The sequence below is a fragment of the Cimex lectularius genome, unplaced genomic scaffold (genome assembly GCF_000648675.2).
Source record: "Cimex lectularius strain Harlan isolate CLEC.00 unplaced genomic scaffold, Clec_2.1 scaffold476, whole genome shotgun sequence".
NCBI lineage: Eukaryota > Metazoa > Arthropoda > Insecta > Hemiptera > Cimicidae > Cimex > Cimex lectularius.
The window spans coordinates 84,841-108,100 of record NW_019393097.1 but is presented as its reverse complement, the minus strand read 5'-3'; the positions used below and the strand labels follow the sequence as shown (position 1 = coordinate 108,100).

At 41.0% G+C, this 23,260-nt stretch overlaps 3 protein-coding genes across 3 annotated transcripts; 1 reads left to right on the top strand and 2 right to left on the bottom strand.

Annotated features, from left to right (window-relative positions):
- Nucleotides 1-12,919: 12,919 nt before the first annotated feature.
- On the bottom strand, nucleotides 12,920-13,834 carry LOC106673221 (3-oxoacyl-[acyl-carrier-protein] synthase 3-like). Its single transcript, XM_014405246.1, has one exon. The coding sequence runs from the start codon at nucleotides 13,832-13,834 to the stop codon at nucleotides 12,920-12,922; it is 915 nt and encodes a 304-aa protein (XP_014260732.1).
- Nucleotides 13,835-14,073: 239 nt separating this feature from the next.
- Nucleotides 14,074-14,814, bottom strand: LOC106673222 (3-oxoacyl-[acyl-carrier-protein] reductase FabG-like). The gene has a single exon (XM_014405247.1). It carries the CDS (start codon nucleotides 14,812-14,814, stop codon nucleotides 14,074-14,076), a length of 741 nt encoding a protein of 246 aa, XP_014260733.1.
- Nucleotides 14,815-21,354: 6,540 nt separating this feature from the next.
- On the top strand, nucleotides 21,355-22,491 carry LOC106673223 (flagellar hook-associated protein 2-like). Its single transcript, XM_014405248.1, has one exon. The coding sequence runs from the start codon at nucleotides 21,355-21,357 to the stop codon at nucleotides 22,489-22,491; it is 1,137 nt and encodes a 378-aa protein (XP_014260734.1).
- Nucleotides 22,492-23,260: the final 769 nt, after the last annotated feature.

Below are 23,260 nucleotides of genomic sequence, written 5' to 3'. Positions count from 1 at the left end.
CGTGGCCAGCTTCCGGGGACAGTGTTTGTACATATTCTGTGTGGCAGCGTATTCTTTCTTCAGTCGTGCCCCTCGCCCTCTCGCCGCCCTGTCCGTGCGGCCTCTACGGGTCTCACGGCAAGGCGGTCTGCGGCTTATTGCCGCGCCTGAGAGGGCTTCGACTATTTTCTCTATTATGGGTTCTGTTGGGGGGAGCTCCCCCTTCAGAACGCCATTGCATGTTTTAGCTGCCCACATAACTTCCTCTACGTCCCCGGGCACATCGATCTTCAGAGCATAATCGATGGCTCTGGCTCTCCAGTCGGTCAACGACGATCTGCCGGCGCGCGGTTCCTGGACCGGTTGCGCGGGCGACGTTGTCTCTGGTGGAGGTACGTGCGCAGGCACTGACTCCACCAATTCCAATCCCTCATCCGCGGGATGCTCTCTGTCAGCGGGAGGCTCGGAACGCGGCGCACCACCTTCCCCACATGCGGCCCTCCCACCGTGCGCCTTAGCCCAAGACCGAGCCTTCTCTCGAATTTGCTTCGAGGTCCGGCCCGGCATGAGCCCGGCAATAACGGCGGAGTAGCCGCGGGTCGGGTAATGCACCGACATCAGCCGGTCAAACATCGCCTCCTCTTCGACGGTCCATCGTCCGCTTGTACCCCCTTGTACAGATGTGGCTGCCCCGGGAGGCCCGTGGACAGCCAGGGGGGTACACTTCTTCATGTGGATGGACCGTCCAGCCTTCGTCGTAAAGCACCGGGGGCAGCTGGTACAGGGGAATTCCCTCCGTACAACATCGGAGGGACCTGACACAGCCGGCCCTGGGCAACGACTCAGGTGGCAGGAGGCCGCATGCGACCCGCCGAATCCTGCCCCACACCTAGCACAGTTGAAGCGGAGCTCAACCGTCGGATGGGATCGCTTGAAGTGTTTAGTCAGGCCTCCCGATGCCTCGCCTACACTCGTACACATCGACCCGCAGAGCGGGCAGACTATCCGACAAGGCTGAGGCACCAGGCAGACCACCTTCGTCAAGTCAGGTAAGACGTCAAAGCCAGTATTGTTAACCTGCGCAGCTGGATCGGCTGTATCGCCCACGGCTTCTTACCAAAATTAATCATATAAGCGATATTGCCAGCATCCAACCTCACCAATAGCTCCGCCAATGCGGCGACATTGCCCCGTCAGTTACCAGCTCGTGCCCCTCCCCAAAGGAGGTTGAGCGCACGGCGGCGTGCCGGCGGTACCATCTAGGAGGTGGGGATGTCTTGATCGAGAGAGGCTAGGTCATCAAAGATAATATATTCGCGTCTCGACCCTTTATTTCACCATTGGATTCTCCTCACTCAAGTTGTTGTGGTCATCTCCGGGGTCTCACTCTGTTTCGTCAGAGCGAATCCCGAAAGGTACACGAAGAGAGTCATAGTTACTCCCGCCGTTTACCCGCGCTTTTTTGAATTTCTTCACGTTGACATTCAGAGCAATGGGCAGAAATCACATTGCGTCAACACCCGTTAGGGCCATCACAATGCTTTGTTTTAATTAGACAGTCGGATTCCAATGGTCCGTGCCAGTTCTGAGTTGATCGTTGAATGGCGGCCGAAGAGACGATCGGCCCGTTTTCCGCCCCTAAAAGAGACGGCAACTGGACAGCCGATGACTCGCAGCAAGGAAGGTCCGTGGATGGCCAAGGCACGGGACCGAGCTCGCATCCTGGTGTCACCACCAGTCTCCTCGCCCAGGCCCGGCACGTTGACAACGCTCCACTTCCCGACCAAGCCCGGCTCGCCACGATCCCCAGAGCCAATCCTTATCCCGAAGTTACGGATCGAATTTGCCGACTTCCCTTACCTACATTATTCTATCGACTAGAGGCTATTCNCTACCACCTGAGCTATCGTGACCTCGATCCTCTCGGACATCAACTCCCCATCTCAACCCCACCTTATGAGTTTTCCCTCCTTTTGCCATTTTTCATCTCAACTAAAATCTTTAATTAATTGTAATGATTTAATTGGTCAAGCGGACCACGAAATTAGTGAATTTAATGAATTAAAATGAAGTACGCTTCACTAAGGCTCTCCGTCGCCATTTCAATTGTCGTCGAGAATCCAAACACGACATTTGAAAAATGGCAAAAGGAGGGAAAACTCATAAGGTGGGGTTGAGATGGGGAGTTGATGTCCGAGAGGATCGAGGTCACGATAGCTCAGGTGGTAGAGCAGCGGCGTATCTAGCCGAAGGTCGTGGGTTCGAACCCCTCTCGTACCATTAACTTTTTTTCATCTCAACTAAAATCTTTAATTAATTGTAATGATTTAATTGGTCAATCGGACCACGAAATTAGTGAATATAATTTATAACTATGTACATATGAGTTATTTAAACTTTGTTATCAGTCAAAATGGTGATTCACACTCAAAGTAGTCTTAAATTGTTCACATATTTTAAAATCATTACCATGAGTCAAAAGTGACAGCGGGTTTTTTATTATCAGTTTTTCCCCGCAAACGCAGTAACAGGCAAAACAAGACAAAATGATTACATTTTAAGGTTGTAGAAGGTTATAAAGCCCAGTGTTTGTCGCACGACTAACACAAAAAAAAAAGAGTCAGATTGCAATGTGTTATATGCAAATATTTAGTCAAATATACTAGTTTTCCAGTTTCAGTTTTTTCATGTTTTGTGTGCATAGCGTGTATTGAGGGTGAATGTATTTATTGGCGTGTGTGAGAGAACGCCGATGGCGGAATATTGAATCGACACTCAATTAGGTCAGTTATATAATAGGTGTGTGTAAAGGTGACGGATGGTGTCGAATATCCACCGTCCTAACTGGAGAATGGGATGTAAATTAGAAATAATTTATTTAAGAATGTGTGGGACTGTGAATGGGTCTAGATGTTGAAATTGGTTGCGTTTAGGGCTGAAATGTCCCATCTGCTGATAGCCTGGGGCCCAACTTGGCGGCTGGGCTGACCGAGGCTAAGGTAGGTAAAAATTATATATTTTAAAAAAATGAAAGAATTTATTGGACAGGATTGTTTACAAGGTTTTCTAAATTTTATTTGTATTTATTGCTTAATACTTCATATTTTCACTTCCTGGTACTAACTTGCATCTGTTTGTATTTTGTACCACTGAGACAAAATAACGGATTTTTCCCATCATTCATGTTGCTTGATTTGTTTAGTAATACTTGTTCAAGTTTATAGTTAATGTTATAAAAAGCTAATCGCCATCGAAAATAAATCATTCGTTATACAAATTGAAATATCTACGTCAGTCAATGCCGGATGATTTACAAGTTGTTTACGCCCAGTCACTCCGATGCATGTTTAAACGTCCATGCATAGACGAATCATTTCGAACATAATCAGCCTAAAACACACTGTTTTCAAGGTGTTCGTCATGAACAATAGTCAGTTCGAGCATAAAGAACAAACTTATCGCCTTTCAAACAACCGTCTCCCATACTGAGTTGAATTCCCTCGAGAAGGCGAATAAATATTTATAGGAACGAGCACAAGTCAACAGATTCCGAAGTTAACATTGTACATTCATTTAATGATGTTAAACAATAAACACGTGGTTTATTCCGTAGTTGGTTCTTTTCTTGTTTCAATATTTACAACATTTGTTCATTTATTTAGTAAGTACATAAGGAAACCTTAGATTTTCGCAAAATGAAATAACTCTCATTTCAATTTATTATATTGCCTGATTATTTAATTATGATAAAACCAAAGAACACGTGAAAATTGATTCACTACATACTAACACCGACAAAAAAATTCAATTTATTATTACACGTTTTTAAAGCCGGGCACAATCGCAATTATTTTGTCATTGAGTCAAATTTTTATTTATTGCTTTATTAACATATTATTATTAAATGTTGACATGGACAGATAATCCACCATTCATCTTTTGGGCTTCAATTTATATCTATTAAAAACGTTAATCGATATAACATATACGCTGTCAATATTTTATCTTTTCACTGACTCGCTTGTTGTCATTGTTGATTTTTATACATAAATCAAATTACCGGTAAGACATCGATCAATTTTGTAAATATGTCCAATTTAATATTCATTATAACAGTACAATATTCTTCAAAATAGTTATTCAGATATCGTGAGATGCGGTCGGGTGTGATGTGGGTTTCAGAAAAACATTTTCTTTATCGTGCCTTTTGGGTCTTTTCCGTTTACCCCAGAGCGGTTTCACGTACTCTTGAACTGAAACCCACATCACACCTGACCGCATCTCACGATATCTGAATAACTATCGATTAACGGTCACTAATCTCTACACAATTCTTCAAAATATACATGGTGATTCAGAAACTATGTGCGAAACTCAAGGAGATGATTGTTCAGCTTATTTGCAACAAAAAATATTCTATAAATTTTTTTAACACTTTCCACAGTTTCGGAGATAATTTGGCTGTACACTATACATCAAATGTGTGGACTGAAGCAGATTTTCTCCTTTTTGTCATTTTCCCCCATAAGTTTGTATTTTTCTTAAAAACGAGACGTTATTTTATTTTTACAAGTAATTATTATTTATTTTATCATCAATACGAGTAAAGAAAAAGGAAAGCATTCACCACGTTTTGAGCTCGATTTTCTTATTCGAACACTATTTTCCCACTAATGCTCATTTTATTCTAGGAAAAAAAAAACTCATGGTTTTCAAGCTTATAACATGGAGAGGTTTTCCTTATTTAGATAGTCCAAAGTTGACAATTGCACAGGTTTAAATGCAGATTAAAACTTTAGCTCTAAAAACTGGATTTTTCATGATTAAACACAAAATGAAATGGTTAAAGGAATCATTTTAATAACTTATTTATCACTATTAATGGGAAATTTATCCTTCTATCTAATGGTGCTATCAGATTTGCTCTACCGTAAAGAGCAAAATGTTATGACTATTTAACCTAATAAAACAGCGATATTGACAGTTTGTAAATATTTGGCTTCATACAGATACCCCCATATTATTATTTTTTCAACATGGAGTCTTTGTAATTAATTATTGCAAATTTTAATAGCAAGGGAACGACCAGATTGGTGGGAAACGGATTTGGATCAAACTTTTTCTGGTGATTCTATACTCCAAAAGATTGGACACGTTCTTGTGAATAGGCCAAGGTTTCGCCAAAAAGTTTTGAAATTTTCCATTTTTTCATATTTTTATTTAGCCGTTCTATTTTCTCAAATCAAGTACATGAATATATTAACTTACAACATGTAGTAAAAGGTATCAAAGTTTATCATTAACCGAAAACCTTCTAAAACACAAATATTTTTCATGTAAACTAGGCCAAAAATATTTTTGTGTGAAAATAATATGAGATTTCTTTTTAGCACCTCTATAGAGCCCTAAAAATAAATTTTTATTTGAATTGAAATTTATCGATTTTTTGACCCCTAAATTTTTTCCGATTTTTGAATAGTCTATCAGACTATCTGATTGGAACGGCTATAATTAAAAGAAAACTTGAAGGATTTTAAGGTCAAGCATACCATTTTAAAGAAGAGGAACGTAGCTCTTTAACGACTGTATGTACCATTAAAATATGTATAACACTTCTACTAGAAAATACACAAAAAGCAAAATTATTTGTCAGAAATTAACCTCGTTTTTTTAAATAGAAATAACAGTACGATCTTTATGTTTGATAATTTTTATAAAATGCACTGGAAAATTTCTTTAAAACGAATTACCAGCCAAGAAAATCCGTCAGCAAGATTGTAAGAAAAATGAAGATAGAACTTGCATTAGGAATATCGGTCAGCACGAATGTCGGTATCTACAGGCTTTATAAAATCACGACAATGAGACCAAATTAAAGTTTTGACAATTTTCTGACCTGCTTTACTTGTTTGTTAAAATATGGAAAAAAACAGTATTTCGTTGATTTATTTTTGTAATTCATACCAAATTCGAATATTTTGCGTCGTAGAACATTTTGTTTATGCTAACCAGCAATGAAATTAATACACCAGAAATAATATTTTTTTAATCTTTAAATAACGATTTAACGTTATTTAATTGGGAATAAACTAGGTTTTGAAAAAAAAGCTTCATTAACTCGATTAAGTCTAGTCTTTGTTGTCAATTGAAAATAAGCAATTTCATAAACACCCCCAACTTTTCCAAGATCTAACATCATTTTTTAAAGCTAGTGGGCCGATTTTTATGGTTAATAATTCGTTTTAAAGAAATTGTCAAGTGCATTTTGTAAGTGTATCAAACATTAAAATCGGACTATTGTTATTATTATGTTTAGAATGGCATGACTGGAGATTCTCACTTCCTGAACCAGATAAATATGAAAAAGCTCATTAGATTTGATTTGCGACTTTATGAAGTATTGCATGTCTGCAAATTACTACTTGTAAAATCAAAAGGCAGTAAAAATATGCATGTTCAGATTTCGAAGAAACGAACTCAGTGGAAATTCCACGGGCCCTAAAAAAGTCGCCTTTCACAGGGCAATTTGTTAAGCTTGGATGCCACTCTCACTGGCCGAGTGGAAAAGAAACGAGGTGATGCTTGTTAGAGCTTGAGGGTTAAAACTGCCGCCTGTAGGCCACTTGGTTATCTATCACGGCAACTTTCCAACTGGAACGAACTGGGGCGTTTATTTTGATTTTTTTTCTATTTTCTTTTTTTAATGTCCGATCAACATACATGATCTATTTGACGTGAAAAATGAATGACGTATTGATGTATAATGATGACAAGTGTATTATTCGATCGTTAAAGGGGTTGAATGAAGTTAAAAGGGGTTGGTCACTAGAGTAAAACATGTTGTGTTAAACGGAACCTTATTTTACAAACGTTAAACACGTCATAATTGAATTCTGAATTACAAAACACATATTAAGCCTTAAAAACACAACCAACGTTTCACCTCCAAGTAAACACATTTTATTATAAATAAATATTGACTTGGAGAGGTAGAACTCTGTTTAACTTTTCATGTTTTTAAATTAAAATGAATTTCGGCCCAGAGAAACCCCCCGGAATATGTAATTGGAGTTAACTAAATTCCATCACAAGAACACCATAACACGTTTGATTAATATAATATAAATGTACACACTTAAAAGAGTTGTAATACAATACTATTTACTATAGCTCATTATGAAAAACATGAATATCTGGTCCATTGTAAGAAGAAAATTATAAAAGAATTTACAAGAAAGTACGATAGGTATAATCAATATTATATGTATTAAAAATATTTAATATAAATCACAAGGGGGCGTCGGTGGCTGCAACGGTTTAGGAGTTGTCACGGCGTTCATCACTGTAAGGTAAAGGTACCGGGTTCGAATCCAGCGGCCCTCCATTCGAACCGACATACTTACAAATGGTCTTTTGTTGATATAACCTATGCTGTTGCGAACCCTCGTTAAAAAAAAAATATATATATATACTACTATATAATATTGGGTTGTCCGGAAAATAATGCAGGATTTTAAGTTTTCATTAAAAAAAATCTATATAAAATATTCTGTTTACGTTTACAGGATTACTCATTTGTATGAATGTCAACACTTATTAATCCTCTTCCAAATGATATTGTTTGTTTACCTCTGTAGCATTCCGCTACTTGGAAATAATTCAGTCATCCTTATAATGTCAAAGCGAGAATTTCGTACGATTTTCTTTTACGAGTTTAAACTCGGCCGAAGCGGAGCCCAAACGGCTAGAAACATTAACCAAGTCTGGGGCGAGGGTTGTGTTAATGAGTGCACTGTGCAAAGGTGGTTTAAAAAATTTCGGGAGGGAGATTTCAGCCTTGAAGATGAAGAAGGTCGTGGAAGGCCTTCCTCTCTTAATGATGATGTTCTGCGATCAGTGGTGGAAGAAAACCCCAAAACAACTGTTCGAGAACTTGCAGAGCAACTCAAAGTCAGTAAAACGACCGTCGCTGACCACCTCAAGGCGATTGGAAAAGTGAAAAAACTCGAAAATTGGGTTCCACACTCATTAAACGATCGCCAAAAAAATCAGCGCTTTGATGTTTGTGCATCACTTCTTTGTCGAAACAAAAATGACCCATTTCTGGCCAGAATTGTTACATGTGACGAAAAGTGGATTCTCTACGATAACACTAGACGTTCTGGACAGTGGCTCGACAAAGGAGAAGCTCCAATACATTTTCCAAAGCCCCCAACTCATCAAAAAAAGGTAATGGTTACGGTATGGTGGGCTTCATTTGGTTTAATACACTACAGCTTCTTAAATCCTGGCGAAACCATCAATGCTGAATCATACTGTAACCAAATTAATACCATGCATCAGAAATTGGCAGTAATGAAGCCCTCTTTGGTCAATCGGAAAGGGCCCATTTTGTTGCATGACAACGCTCGACCACATGTGTCACGTGTAACGTCACAAAAATTATTGGAGCTTGGCTATGAAACTTTGCCTCACCCACCCTACTCTCCGGACCTCTCGCCTACTGACTACCATTTTTTTAGACACCTGGACCACTACTTACAACACATAATATTCAAAAATCAAACGGAACTGGAAAATGCATTTATTGACTTTATCAATTCTAAAAATTCTGAATTCTACTCAGACGGAATTAATAAGTTACCAACACGTTGGGAGAAATGTATTGAGAGTATGGGAAATTATTTTGATTAAAGAACATTGCTTTAAAGTAACTAGTTTCTTTTTTTTTGTTTAATACCAAAATCCTGCATTATTTTCCGGACAACCCAATAATATTTTTATGTAAGGTTTTGGTTGAAATGAAAAAGTTAGTGTCACGAGCGGGATTCGAACCCATGACCTTCGGCTAAATGCGCCGCTGCTCTACCACTTCAGCTATCGTGACTTCGATCGACTCTGACACCAACTTCCCATCTCAATCTTCAACCTTTCGATGTTTCCCTCCTTTTTGCCATTTTTCAAATGTCGTGTAATCAGGAAAATTCGTATCAAAACCTTACATAAAAGGAATAATTAATCGAAAGAAGTAATTTGGTCAATAGACCACTAAATATAATGAAAATAATTAACATTCAATTAATAACGCAATTTCTTTTTCTGCTTCTTTCTTTTACTATCATAAAATTAACATCACGCGAATTCACGAGAGCTACAAAACTCTTCCAAATATAATGTAAGATATAATCTTTGCCCCTTCTAACATTAAGAAAATTCCAAACAGTATCATACGTTATAACACCATTGATCAAAACGGTCAAGTCTAAGACTGACAGTAAAAAATTGATGTGTGTAACTGGTAAAAGTGATTCTACTGTTTAAAAAAATTAATGATCCTTTTAAAAAGATTTAAGTTTCTACTCACATTAAGTTGTTTTCCAACGATCCGGATTTCGAGCTTTTCGCTCATCATCAGGTTGAAGAAGTTTTACAACTACGTCTCTCGACCTGAATTACAAAAGTTTCTTTTGGTGATGATGAGAAAAAAGCTTGAAATTCGGATCATTGGAAAACAACTTACTGTGAGTAGGAACTATTTTTTTTTTAAAGGATTGAACACCACACTCACTCCACCATTCATCATTTCTAGAAATTAATGATTTTTCGCATTTAACTCAAGGTAACGTTTTAGAAAAACAGATGAACAAAACAAGTCATATATTATAAAACATTACTACGATGACAGAGGAGAAGGANGTAGGAGGTGCTTGTCCCTCCCGTCGACTAGATACGAGACAGAGGGACACAATAAGAAGGCCGGCCGTACAATAGACCTACAATATTATTAAGATTAATCGTTTCCGGTGCGGCAGGATAAATTGACACACAGTGCAATAGAATAATTTGTTGATTATTCTGTGATGTAATGGCGTCGACAGCCTTGCGCACTTCTGCGATATCAGCCATCCCTGTCGATAAAATAATAGGAACTTGCTTACTCGCGATGTATTTAAGATAGGGGTAGTTATTCACATCCTGCGAAGCTACCTTGATAAAAGGTACTCCACATTCATCTACAAGAAAATCCACTTCATGTCGAGAATATGGCGTTGAGGCAAATGCAATGCCTACGCTCTGACAGTATTTTGCCAGTTCTAATAACTCAATTTCTGCAAGGGAGAATTTTGAAATGATTCTTTTTGCAATCGGATTACTGTCATAATAGTTCTTTGAATAGAGCGAATCAGCAGACCAGGACTGGAATTTTACGCAGTCACACCCAGCCATTTTAGCACTATCAATCATTTTGCGCGCTATTTCAATATCACCATTGTGGCTTGAGTTAACTTCAGCAATAAAATACGGTTTGTTCCCACTACCAATACACTTTCCATCTTTTAACAACACATCCGGCATAGCAAACCTCTTAGCTAAATTTTATTGATCGATAGGGTCAATGATCATTTCTGATAAAAACAACGTACGATCAAGAAATGGTGCCTGATCTTCCAATGGACGCTGGACGAAACGACCTTTACTGGTGCGAACATACGATGTATTAATATATTCTTGATCCTCAGGGCACATGACCTCACAAATAACGGGGCCTTCGTGACTCAGAACACGCTCTATTGCTTCATTAAGATCTACAGACGTTTCCACTTTTTCATAATGAAGACCAAAACACAGGGCCACCTTTGAAAAATCGGGACATGACACCCCATTATCCGCATCGGTGCCAATTGTGCGCGTTCTAAATAAATCAACCTGCCGTTTTCTGATTACCGCGTAACAATTATTATTAGCTACAATGATTTTAATAGGCAATTGATGGTGGGCTATTGTTTGCAACTCCTGCAAATTCATCATAATCGAGCCATCACCAATCACCGTAACCACTTGCTTATGAGAGCTTAAATAGGCACCGATAGCAGCGGGCAACGCGTAGCCCATCGCCCCTTGAGAAGCAGGATGTAAGCATTTTTGTTGTTTCTGGAACGAGATCGTAGTCGGTAAAACCAACTCTTCCAAGCCTGAGTCAGTCACAAAAACTGCATCATCAGCCAAATGTTCCGAAAGTATATCAGCTAAATAGTACAGATCGATCTTGTCGCTTTTTGTATATTTTTCTTCGCACTTGGGAAATATTTTCTTGTAATGGAGGCATTTTTCAGCCCAATCACTCCAGGTAACAGCAATGTTTCTCTGATTGATTTTTTCCAAAAAAATGCTCGCGTCAGATAATATTAACTTTTCAATCTTCAGGTTATCTTTGCGAAATTCGTTTTCATCGATATCAACAGCAACAATACGCGCTGCACGAGCAAATTTTTCCGGGTTAGACCCAGTAGTCATTGATGTCATACGAGCGCCAATGATGACCAATAGATCAGAATTTTGCATAGCAAAATTTGCAGCCCGGTTGGTTGCCATTGTTCCTACAGCACCAATGGATAATTGATGCTCGGACCTATAAACATCTGTAGCTGATGCGCAATATACAACAGGAATCGACGTTTTTTCGATGAAGTCACTGAAAAGTGATTGTGCTCCCGCCGAGCGAACACCGCTGCCAATGACCACAACAGGCCGCTGAGCGCCAGCTAACGTTTCGCACAGCCAATCAATATCTTCTTCATGTGAGGCACTTAATTTAGCCTCAGTGGGTGTATAACGCTCAAGCTCCTCTTCCTCAACGCGCATATTCTGAATATCTAAAGGGATATCAATCCAAACAGGTCCTTTGCGTCCATGCTGGGCCATATAAAGCGCTTTATCCATTTCCACTGCAATTTGGGTAGGATCATCGATCATTACCGCATATTTGGTAATTGGTTTTACCAAACTAATGATGTCGGCTTCTTGCTGACCATAGGTTCGTATGGGTAATCCTGTGTAACTAACTGTTTCTTTTAAAGTATTCTGCCCAGAAATGATAACCATGGGAATATCATCTTGCCAGGCACATAGCACAGGGGTTATCGCATTCGTCGCTGCACAACCGGTTGATACCAAACAAGCCCCTAATACCCCATTAACTTGGGAATAGGCCATGGCGGCGTAAGCACCAGCCTGCTCATGGTGAACGCAAACACAGTTAAGTTCCTGATGCTTAGCTGCGGCATCAGATAAATACAGGACACCTCTACCTGTCACCATAAATAGATCGTCCACACCCGATTGGTGCAGCCGTTGCATCACGTAATCAGAGACGCGCATAATGAGAAACTCCTACGAAATAAAATCTACTTTGGAAGATATAGGTTTAGCGTATCAGGCACAGCAACAACCAACTCAACCTGACAAACAACCTCACCATTGATAAACCCAGTAGATTTCCCTTTCGCAATCCCTCTGGAATAAGAATCAAGTTCAGCCACAATATCCAAACGTTTTCCTGGAATAACCTTCTGTTTAAAATTTGCATTTTTAACAGATAAGAAACCTGTCTTCTTTCCTTTATTCTCTGGTTTTGTTAAGAAAGTCATCAAAAACACTTGTGTCAGCGTTTCGATAAGAATAAAACCAGGAACAACAGGCTCGTCCTCAAAATGAGCGGGGAAAAACCACTCATTGTAAGTAAAGTTTTTAAATCCTCGAGCACTTTTACCAGGAATGGCTTCTTCAATAGCATCAACAAAAAAACAAGGAAAACGATTTTGTTGATATTTCTGGATCTCTAAAGGCCCAAGATCGCGCAGAATACTGATGTCACTCATCGCTGTCTCACTTAAATTTCAACATTATACTTCTTAAGTATTTCAATTCCTTTTTGGAAGGAACTCAAATCAACGATGTCATCTGTATCAAGCATAATGCCAAAGTCGTCTTCTAATGCAGCAATCAACCCCATGTGACCGACTGAATCCCACGCTTCGATAGATTGATACTTAAGTTCCTCAATGCTATTTTCATTCTCAATATCAAACGTTGTAACAAATGCAGATTTATATTTTTCAAAATTAGACATGATAACCTCTATATTGTACTTTACTTAAAATCAATCTTCGTTTTTTATAAATTTAACCCACTCAGAGATCAGCTCATCTCTTGATTGGATACAGTCAGGTGTTTTATATAAAGTAACACCACCGTTTATCGTATCGGACAGATCCAGCTTACAACTCGCAACTGAAAGTCCAACACCAAAAGAAACGAAAAGCGTACTATTACTTACTTTACCAAACATTTGGTCGCAATAATTAACCAGCACAGATGTGCCACCACAGTTCCCATATTTAGAAAATGTTTCAGCTGAAGCTTTATCCTTGGGTAACCCAGCATGGTTAATAATGGTTCTAACAATTTGCCCATTCGCCTGATGGATAGCAAAAAAATCAATTTCTTGATAGCTACTTTTTGCATATTCAATAACTTTACTGATCGAGTCCGGTGCATTATCTATAGCAAACTTAAAGACATCACCACCTTGCATCACCGAGTCTGACAAGTGATACGGGTTTCCAACAGGATCCATGATTTCCAAATCGACAATATCACGTTGAACAGGCAGTCTAAAACCACCCGCTGGCGTGACAATTTTTTTCCAATCTTTGCCTAAACTTTTTAGGTGAAAAAACGATTCATATTCTTTGTCAGAGCGGTCAACCAAGATAGCGGCTCCCGCATCGCCAAACAACATATTTGCGTTTCTATTTCTTACATTTGTAATAAGACTACTTGAAGAACCTTCAAGTACTAAACATTTTTTTGATGCCCCGCTTTCAACCAGAGAATGCGCCAACCAAAGCGCATAGATAGCATCGGTACATCCCAGGCCACTGGTGTCGAAACAAGCACACTCCTCAGATAGCCCTAACTTCCCCTGAATAATACATGCATCTGAGTTTCCGATATAATCATGGTTGATAGATGCCATAATGAGAGTATCAATCTCATTGACATCAACATCCATCTTTTCTATCAGCACTCGCGCAGCCGCCTCACATAAATCAGCAGCCGTAACACCATCGGGTACAACATGACGCGTGCCTAAACCTAATATTTTTTTATTTCGGCTAAGTTTGGCGGCATCATTTTCATAAAATTTAATTTCATCATCAATATTTTTTTGATTTTCTGGCAAAACACAAAAAATAGCAGAAACCTTGGCATGCTTGAACGTTGACAATGACATATCAATGACCTCTCTGATTAAAAACTTCCACAATCTACAACATAATTTTGAGCTGTGATCCAAGCTGACTTATCAGAAAGTAAAAAAATTATCATTTCGGATACATCATCAACTGCTCCGATCCCCATTGGATATTGTTGATGCTCAGTATTGTATTTTTCTACCATTGCCGTTGTTAAAGGCGTATCTATCGTTGACGGTAAAACACAATTGGCTCTGATTCTAGAGGGGGCCAACTCTTTGGCTATGCACCTTATCGATGCACAGAGCGCTGCCTTACTTCCAGCGTACTCGGTATGTCCTCTGTCACACAATTGTGCAGCGACACTGGACACGAAAACCATAGAACTTCCTGCATTATTATTAACACGGCGATCGGAGAAAGCTTTAGCCATCATCAGCGGTGAGAAATAATTAATCGCGAACGTATCCTTGATACCTTCGTAAGAAAGGCTTCGTAAAGGCACAATATCGGAGATGCCTGCACACCACGCCAAGCCCTGCATTTTCCCATAGCGGTCTTTCAAGGCCTGAACATAGCTCGACATCGTTTCAATATTTTCAGCCAACTCTTTAACTTCAGAGAAAATATGGTGCGGGAATTGACTCTTTTCTCGCACTTTTTCTAATCGCTCCCGGTTTCTGCCTACAGCAATGACCTTGGCACCCAATGCATTCAACTTCAAAGTAACTGATTCGCCGATGCCAGATGATGCTCCGGTAACAAGGAATACCTTTCCGCTGAAAAAATCATTCATAGCGTGATATTTGCCATTTTTACAATTTCACTGAGGTCTTTAATGTTTTTATAATCGGCCATGCTCGTTTTGGCACCGAAATTACGCTCAAGAAATGCCATCATAGCCATGATAGAAAGCGAATCCCAGTCAGGAAGACTTGGCAGATGAGTATCCATGCTCAAAACTTCATCCTTCTGCAATAACTCCTGAACTTCGGATAAAAATTCTTTCTCAGTCATGATTGTCGCTCCAATTATCATCAATTATTTACTTTAACTGCCGGATTACCGGACATATAACAGTTATTACCACAGCCCTTATAAACCACAGACATAGGAACTATCGTATTTTCGTTTCCAATACGTGATTTAGGAAGTAAAACTGAAGATGTTGCAATAATATTTTCACTTCCAACCTTAACATTTCCAAGGACACGGACGTTAGGCGATATAAAATTAAAATCGCCAATAATAGCATCATGCCCAACTTCGACACCACCATTAAACAAATTTCCGTTTCCAATATGAACATTGGTTGATATCAAAGTTCGTATGGCTAAAATATTACCATCACCAAGCTCACTGTGCGGAAATAAAATACATGACGGATCAATAATATTTGGCATTTTCACGCCGCGATTCTTAAGATAAGTATATATACTCTTTCTTATAGCAGGCTTTGCTACGCCGATCACCGCACAATCGTTTTCCTCAAATACAAAATCATCTACGTCACAAACATATAATTCTTTGTATTCTTTATAATTCGCAGGATTGCCGTATCCGTTATGTCCGATAAACCCACCAAATTGGATTTTTTCACCCGCTTGCACCATCCGATCTATATATGAATAGACTTCGCGAGCCAGACCATCACCACCAACAATAAAAATACGATTCATATAATCATTCCATACCCAAAAGACAAAAAAAGCGAATATACAGCGCTAATCGTCTCCAGCTGTTGCATTTTTGATTAGTGAGATGATTTTTTCCTGCTCTTCTATCTCTAAATCTGGATAGATAGGAATACACAGTACAGAATTGGCAATACTGACAGACTCAGAGAGATCTCCCCTTTTATGCATCTTATACATAGGGAAATCACTGATCAGGGGGTAGAAATAACGGCGAGCAAAAACACCTGCAGCTTTCATTTTGTTGTAAAGTGCGTCTCTGCCACAAGGGTAGCGATTGTCTATAAATATAGGAAAGTACGCATAGTTCCATTCAACATTGTCAGGAACATCAACTATTCTGATACCCTCTATATCAGATAAGGCATGACAATACCTTTCAGAAATGGATTTTCTCAACTCAAGCGCTTTGTCGATATATTGTAACTGTAACAATCCAAACGCTGACTGAACTTCATTCATTTTGCCATTAATTCCTGGCGCTACAACAGTCACTTCATCGGTAAAACCAAAATTCTTAAGGTAATCAATTCGTTTTTTTGTTTTCTCATCAGGACAAATTATTGCCCCACCCTCAATGGTGTTAAATACCTTCGTGGCATGAAAACTCAGTATTGATAAATCACCATGGTTAAGAATGCTGACACCCTCTTTTTTGACACCAAAAGCGTGTGCGGCATCATAAATGACCTTCAACCCATAAATATCTGCGATTTGTTGAATACGCTCAACATCTGCGGGTATCCCGTAGCAATGCACAGGTAAAATTGCTGACGTCGCTGATGTGATCAGTTGTTCAATTTTTTCTGGATTGATATTGCACGTTTTAGGGTCGATATCAGCAAATACAGGCGTCAAACCATTCCACAACAACGTGTGTGATGTCGCAACGAAAGAATAGGGTGTTGTTATCACTTCCCCCGTAATGCGTAAAACTTGTAATGCAGTCAGCAACGCCAGGGTACCGTTGGAAAAAACGCTGATGTACTTGACACCCAAATAGTCAGCCAATTGCTGCTCGAACTGCTGGTGAAATGGACCATTGTTAGTTAACCATTTGTTATCCCAAATTTTTTCTAGATACGGGACAAACTCCTCCAAAGGAGGAAGCAGCGGTCTATTGACATAGATATTTTTCACGCTAATGCTCTCCACGATTCATTCTTATCTTTTTTAGGCACGCTACCGCCCTGGCCTTACGCTACCAGAGAACCACACCACTTTTGCTTGCCCATACCTTTTGTGCTGTAATTGATGGCGAGTACAGCCATCAATTACATATTGAGATGGGCTTTGTTGAATAAATCAGAACTTGTAACGACTGTGCCCCATCGGGTCGATTGTTACGTGATGCGAATACTGTTCGGCATTCCTAATAGCGTGATCCGGTTAAGCGCTTTGACCATCGCCATGGCTTCACCCACCTGAGCATCGTAGTCACGCAGACTTAGATGACCACCCAGAAGCGTTTTGAACCGGAACATGGCCGTTTCAGCCACTGAGCGTCGGTGATAGCCCACTTTCTTTTTCCAGGTATCGTTGCTGCCGCTCAGGCGCTGATTTGCAACAGCGTGGTTACGCTCGTGGTAGTGGTCTGGCCAATATTGCGCCCCCCTTCGCGGCGGGATAAGCGGCCTTATTTTCTTCCTCAGCAGAGCATCATGGCAGTAACCTGTATCGTAAGCGCCGTCAGCCGATGCCTCTCTGATTTTCCGGTGGGTCTGGTTTATCAGTGCCGGTAGAGCCTGGGCATCAGTCGTACCACTGAGCGACAAATCCGCACAGATAATCTCATGCGTCGCACTGTCTACTGCCAGATGCAGCTTACGCCACACCCTGCGTCTGTCGGCACCATGCTGCCGGACTTTCCATTCGCCTTCGCCAAAGACCTTCAGGCCGGTTCCATCAATGACCAGATGTGAGATTTCACCACGGGTTGGCGTTTTTATGCTGATGTTCACTGTCTTTGCTCGCTTGCTGAGCAGCGAATAGTCAGGACAATGCAGCGACAATTTAATCAGTTTAAAAATCGAGTCAACAAAACCCTGTAACGCCCTCAATGAAAGGCCAAACACGCGTTTCATCATCAGGACTGTGGTGATGGCCATATCTGAGTAGTGGAGCGGTCGTCCACGCCGTTCAGTAGTCGTTTTTTCCGTCCATGCAGCAATGGCTGATTCATCTAGCCATACGGTTAGAGAACCGCGCTGCTTGAGGGCCTTGTTATAGGAGGGCCAGTTAGTGATTTTAAAATTTTGTTTTGCCATGGAGACCTGATTTTGAAACAACTATGGTGATCTGTTCCGATGATTACCCAAACTTTCTATTTATTCAACAAAGCCATTGAGATGTCATTGCCAGCATACATCACAACTCAAAGGTCCTTGTCACATAATAACATTTTGAGCGGTGATTACTCTACTTATCAATACCCGAATGCACATGCTTGCGCAGGTTTACCATCACAGTAATTCATCCAGACGCTTCGCATCATTTGCTCAAAGTACAGTGAGGGCGACCCGCCTTGTTTTTCAATCGCCTTGAAGCGAGGCCGTAAGGCCTGCCGGCATTGATTCAGTTCATCAAGCCGAGTTGACCAGCTAATGGCTTGCTCGATGTATTCTTGCTTTGAAGAAGCGACAAATCCGTCTAAGCCCAGTGCGTTTAATGCAGCAACACCTTGCCATGTATGGTAGTTTTCACCCGTCAACATGAGTGTCGGCACCCCCATCCAAAGCGCATAGTTGGCAGTTGTCCCTCCAGAGTAAGGGTAAGTATCAAGCAATAAATCAATTTCATGATGTAATGCCAGATACTCACTTAACGACAGCCTTTCATGAAAAACAAGTTGAGATGATGCTATTCCATAGCTATCAAATTTAGCGCGCAAAATGGCAATGTCTTGTTTACCGGAGAGACCTGCGATAATCATTCGACTATCGGGCACCGACTTGAGTATTTGGGCCCATGCATCGCAAATATAATCGTTAAGTTTTTGTATACGATTCATGCTAGCAAACGTGAATCCCCCACGTTTTATAGCAGGTAATTCGTTCACTTCAGGGCTATTGTCCACACTTTTAAATTGAAGTTCGCTACGCAGATAAACCAGCTTTTCCACAAATTGTTGTTGGAAGTTTTTCGTTCCCGGAGCCAAATTAAAAATAAGGAAATAGTCCATTGCTGACATTCCTGTGGTGCCAGGACAACCAATCCAGCTTATCTGTATGGGAGCAGGTTTAAACGCAAACATAGACAAGCGATTACGCGCAGTATGACCAGAAAGATCAAACAGAATATCAATCTGTTCCTCATGGATTAGCTCAGCTAACTCTATATCGCTCTTGCGATACACAGCGTGCCATCCGTCAGCAGTTTGCTCAAAGGACTGCGTAACATTGTCGTACTTATTTGATGAGGCAAAGCCATAAAGCGAAAAGTGCTCCCGATTGATACTCTCCCAAATTGGCCTTAAGAAATTCGCCACTTGGTGATTCCATAGATCTCCAGAAACAAAACCGACGCGTAATTTACGCCCAGGTTCCCGTGTTCCTTTCGGGATGAAATGCCGATGATACTGTTGTGCCCGTTGCTCTACCAATACACCATACCCTCGGTGCTCTGCATAAAGTGACTCAGGCGTTTCCCGTACATCGTGTAGCAGCGTGAAAAGATAGCTGCTATATAAATCACAGTCATCAGGAGCAATAGCACGCATACGGCGAAAACAGTCCACAGCTTCACTCATCCGCCCTTGCGAGCTGAGCAGGTTGGCCAGGTTGTTTAATATGTTAGGTTCTTCTGGCGCATATTGTTCTGCTTTTCGAACGCAAAATTCAGCTTGGGCCATTTCATTGCTGTCTTTATACAAGGTGCTGAGCATATTCCATGCCCCTGCATTACGAAGATCGCAACGCAATATTTTGCGTACCAAACGCCCGGCATAGTAGTGTCGATAGCTATACCAAAAGGCATAAGCAGCATCCAGGTATACACTCCAGCTCGTAGCATGCATCGACAATGTTTTCATCAAGGCAGCTAGCCCCTCGTCATATGCACCCGTCTTTAAGTTTGTTTGCCCGAGCAGATACCAGCAATACATGTTCGATGGCATTTCTTCGACCAGCGCTTTAGCCTTGCTCCGAGCCGCCGCATAATCATTAATACTGATAAGGTCTCTAATTTGCTGTTGTACCTTTTTATCGACTGACCTAGCATCAGCCACTCGTTTACTGTGGTGAGACTTCTTCACTTTTTCTGAATCCGGGCTGATGTATCCCCCGACGCTGGTTTCACTGCAATACATGATCAATGCCCCGAGATAGCGCTCGCTCTTTGATGAACATGCTTGCAACAGTTGCTGAAAATAATGTTGCCAGGCAGGGACGCTCCCCCACAGCAAAATCCAGGTATTGCTGACCCAGCAACTTGTTATCACCCGGGCATATTGCATTATGCAGTTTCTCAACGTCACCACCATAGTATCCCGCAATCTCGGTATGAGGCAGAAGATCCCCTACATAGGCAAATCCAGCACCGGCAGCCATAGCATGAAAATCGAGTAGATAGCATGGCTCATTCAAGCCCTGAAGATACCTCAGACTCAAGGCTAAATCTGAGCTGGTTTCAGCATGTTTAACCAGCTCACGCATTGGTTCACTTAATGTATTTTTTGCAGCCAGTCCCAGAGACATGAAAGTTAGCATCGCACGAGCACTATCAAGTTGTTCTGTTGGCGTTTGTGCCAGGCTGCTATGCAATTGCAGCGCATCCTGCAATACTTCAACAACCTTATAGCCGGGATAAGTACTCCATGCCAGGCAAGCTATCCCTTTGGGCGTTAAATGCAGCTTAACCCACTCTAATAGCGCCGAGCGCATTGCATTATTGATCGTAGAGAAATGACCATGAATGATGATGTAATCAAATTCCCCCAAATCACTGTTTAATAATTCATCAATTCCCGCGGTCGCCAACTGAAGATTTGGCACTGACATTGTGCGTAATGCATGTTGTCCTTGGCTAATCAGCGCATCATCCAGATCAATACCAACCGCCTGACTCTTTTCATAAGCAAGTACAAACGGCAGTATGTTATCCCCTGCACCACAGCACAGTTCAAGTACTCTGGCTTTTTCTACTGCAGGCGTATGGATACCGTATAAATAGGCCGCCGCCTTGATATGTACCGGCGATGCATATGACGTTTCAATTTGTGGGCGATGCACTGTTTCATCAGCAACATTAACAAGGTCAACAGAATTATCTTGCATATTAAGCGGATATCCTTAATTCATTAGTCCAATCGCTTTACGGTGGCATAGCTGCTCAATAGCAACTATTGATCCGCTGAGTAAGGGTGCCCGACTGAAAAACTCTCAGGTTCCAGCCCTAAACAATAACGCGGTTTAGGAGGACAGCGTCTGCCGCCCACGGTTTCATCACCGTCCTACCTGATATCGGCACTCCTTTCAGAAGCTTTAATGATTTTTTAAAATTTCCTTCGAAGTGGATTACTGATTAAAATACGCTGTAGCGGATGCCATCGTGCCATCTCAGTTCTGCTGAAAGATTATACTAAACTTTGTTCATTATTTGCCGATAAGCTTCTAAAGGCATTAACTTATTCATAAGGAATTACCATGGCAAGCATCAGCTTCACAGGTTACACCAGCGGAATGGGCAATATTCTTTCGCAATTAACAACCAATGAACAGACTCGCTTAACCCCGATAAAGGCACAACAAACGCTTTACGAAAACCGAGATAAAGCCTTTGACACCCTTAAGAGTGCACTAGAAAAGCTGAACACTGCCGCAGAAGCATTGACCAAAGCAAGCAGTATCAATAAAACCAGTGTCAGCAGCACCAATACCGCTTTCACAGCAACAACGGATAGCAAAGCAACTAACGGCAATTACAGTGTAGAAGTGAAGACACTTGCTACCGCGCAATCCTTGATCTCGGGTGAATTTGCCAGCAATACAGCACAGCAGGGATCAGCGACAGAAAACAATACCCGGACCCTGACTATCAGCCAGCCAGGTCAGGATAAACCACTTGAAATCAAACTGACCGATGACCAGACATCATTAGTGGGCATCCGTGATGCAATTAATAAGGCTAATGGCAATGTTGGTGCGAGTATCATCAAAGTGGATGACGATACTTATTATTTGTCTATCACGGCCAAAGACACTGGCACCGATGCTAAGATGACTATCAGCGTCACCGGTGATGACACGCTGAATAGCAAATTGAATTATACCTCCGATACAGGTGCTGGCAGTGGTGCAATGACGCAGCAGACTGCCGCGCAAAATGCGTCAATAAAGCTTAATGGCATGACGATTGAGCGCCAAAGTAACACGATTTCTGATGCTATTGATGGCGTTACATTAACATTGAAATCCCAAACAGCGACGAATTCATCAGAGACATTATCAATCGCCAGTGATATTGCGCCGATGAAGACAGCCGTTCAAAATTACGTCGATGCGTACAATGCACTGCAGACTACAATTGGTACTTTGACCAAATACACAGAGGTAGATCCTGGTTCTGATGCACAAAGCACCAGTAACGGCGTATTGCTTGGTAACAGCACTGTCCGTGGTATCCAGACCTCACTGAAAACACAAATCTCCTCCGCTCAGAGCGGTATGGATATCAGTACGCTCAATGAAATGTGCGTTAAACAAAACCCCAAAACCGGCATGCTTGAGATTGATAGCGATAAGCTAACAACTGCACTGACAGATAATTCCAGTCAGGTGTGAGACTAGCAGAACGTCCCTCGGCCTCCCCTGGGCCAGAGAACGTCGTCTACATCTCGCTCTGANTTCACCTTTGTCTTCGGATGTTGGTGGAAGCCTGCTCTTCCCCTCATCCTTCTCACTTGACATTTGAACACTCGGTCCGTGTATCTTTGCTAAGAGTCGGTCCACCTACAAGGCGAGCGTACAAGGCCGGGCCGGTGGAGGCCTTCATGTCAAAGACACGTTCCCTCTCCGCGTCACGGACCTCGCACACACCCGTGCGGTGTCCTCTCTCTTTTCTGTCTTTCGCCTTTGTCTTCGGATGTTGGTGGAATTGCAAATTGAATGTATAAAATTACTTTCTGTCATTGAAGAATGCTTTAATACCTTTCTATACACATTTTTTTTTGTCTAACATTTCTCTAACAATGTAACTAATATGTCGCATTTGAATGCTTGCTACGTTTGTATGGTTCGTACGTCTTTTTGAATTATTAAAAATTGTGCACATGAGATGTATGTTGAGCGAAGCCGGTTCTGTCTTATCAAATATGTACCAAGCTACTGGAAGAATTGTGTTATGTCTCACGTGATAAGGGAAGTTTGTATTGGAAAGTGAAATTGTTCTTCCGGAATCTGATGTCGATACCTATTTGAGGGGCAGAATTTTATTTGTTTTTCCATTTTTGAAATGTTTTTGTAAATGTAAAAGAATAAAAGTTTTGATTGGATGGTAATAATTAATTTACAAATAGAAGACTCCAATTTTATCTTAATGCAATTGTTTTCA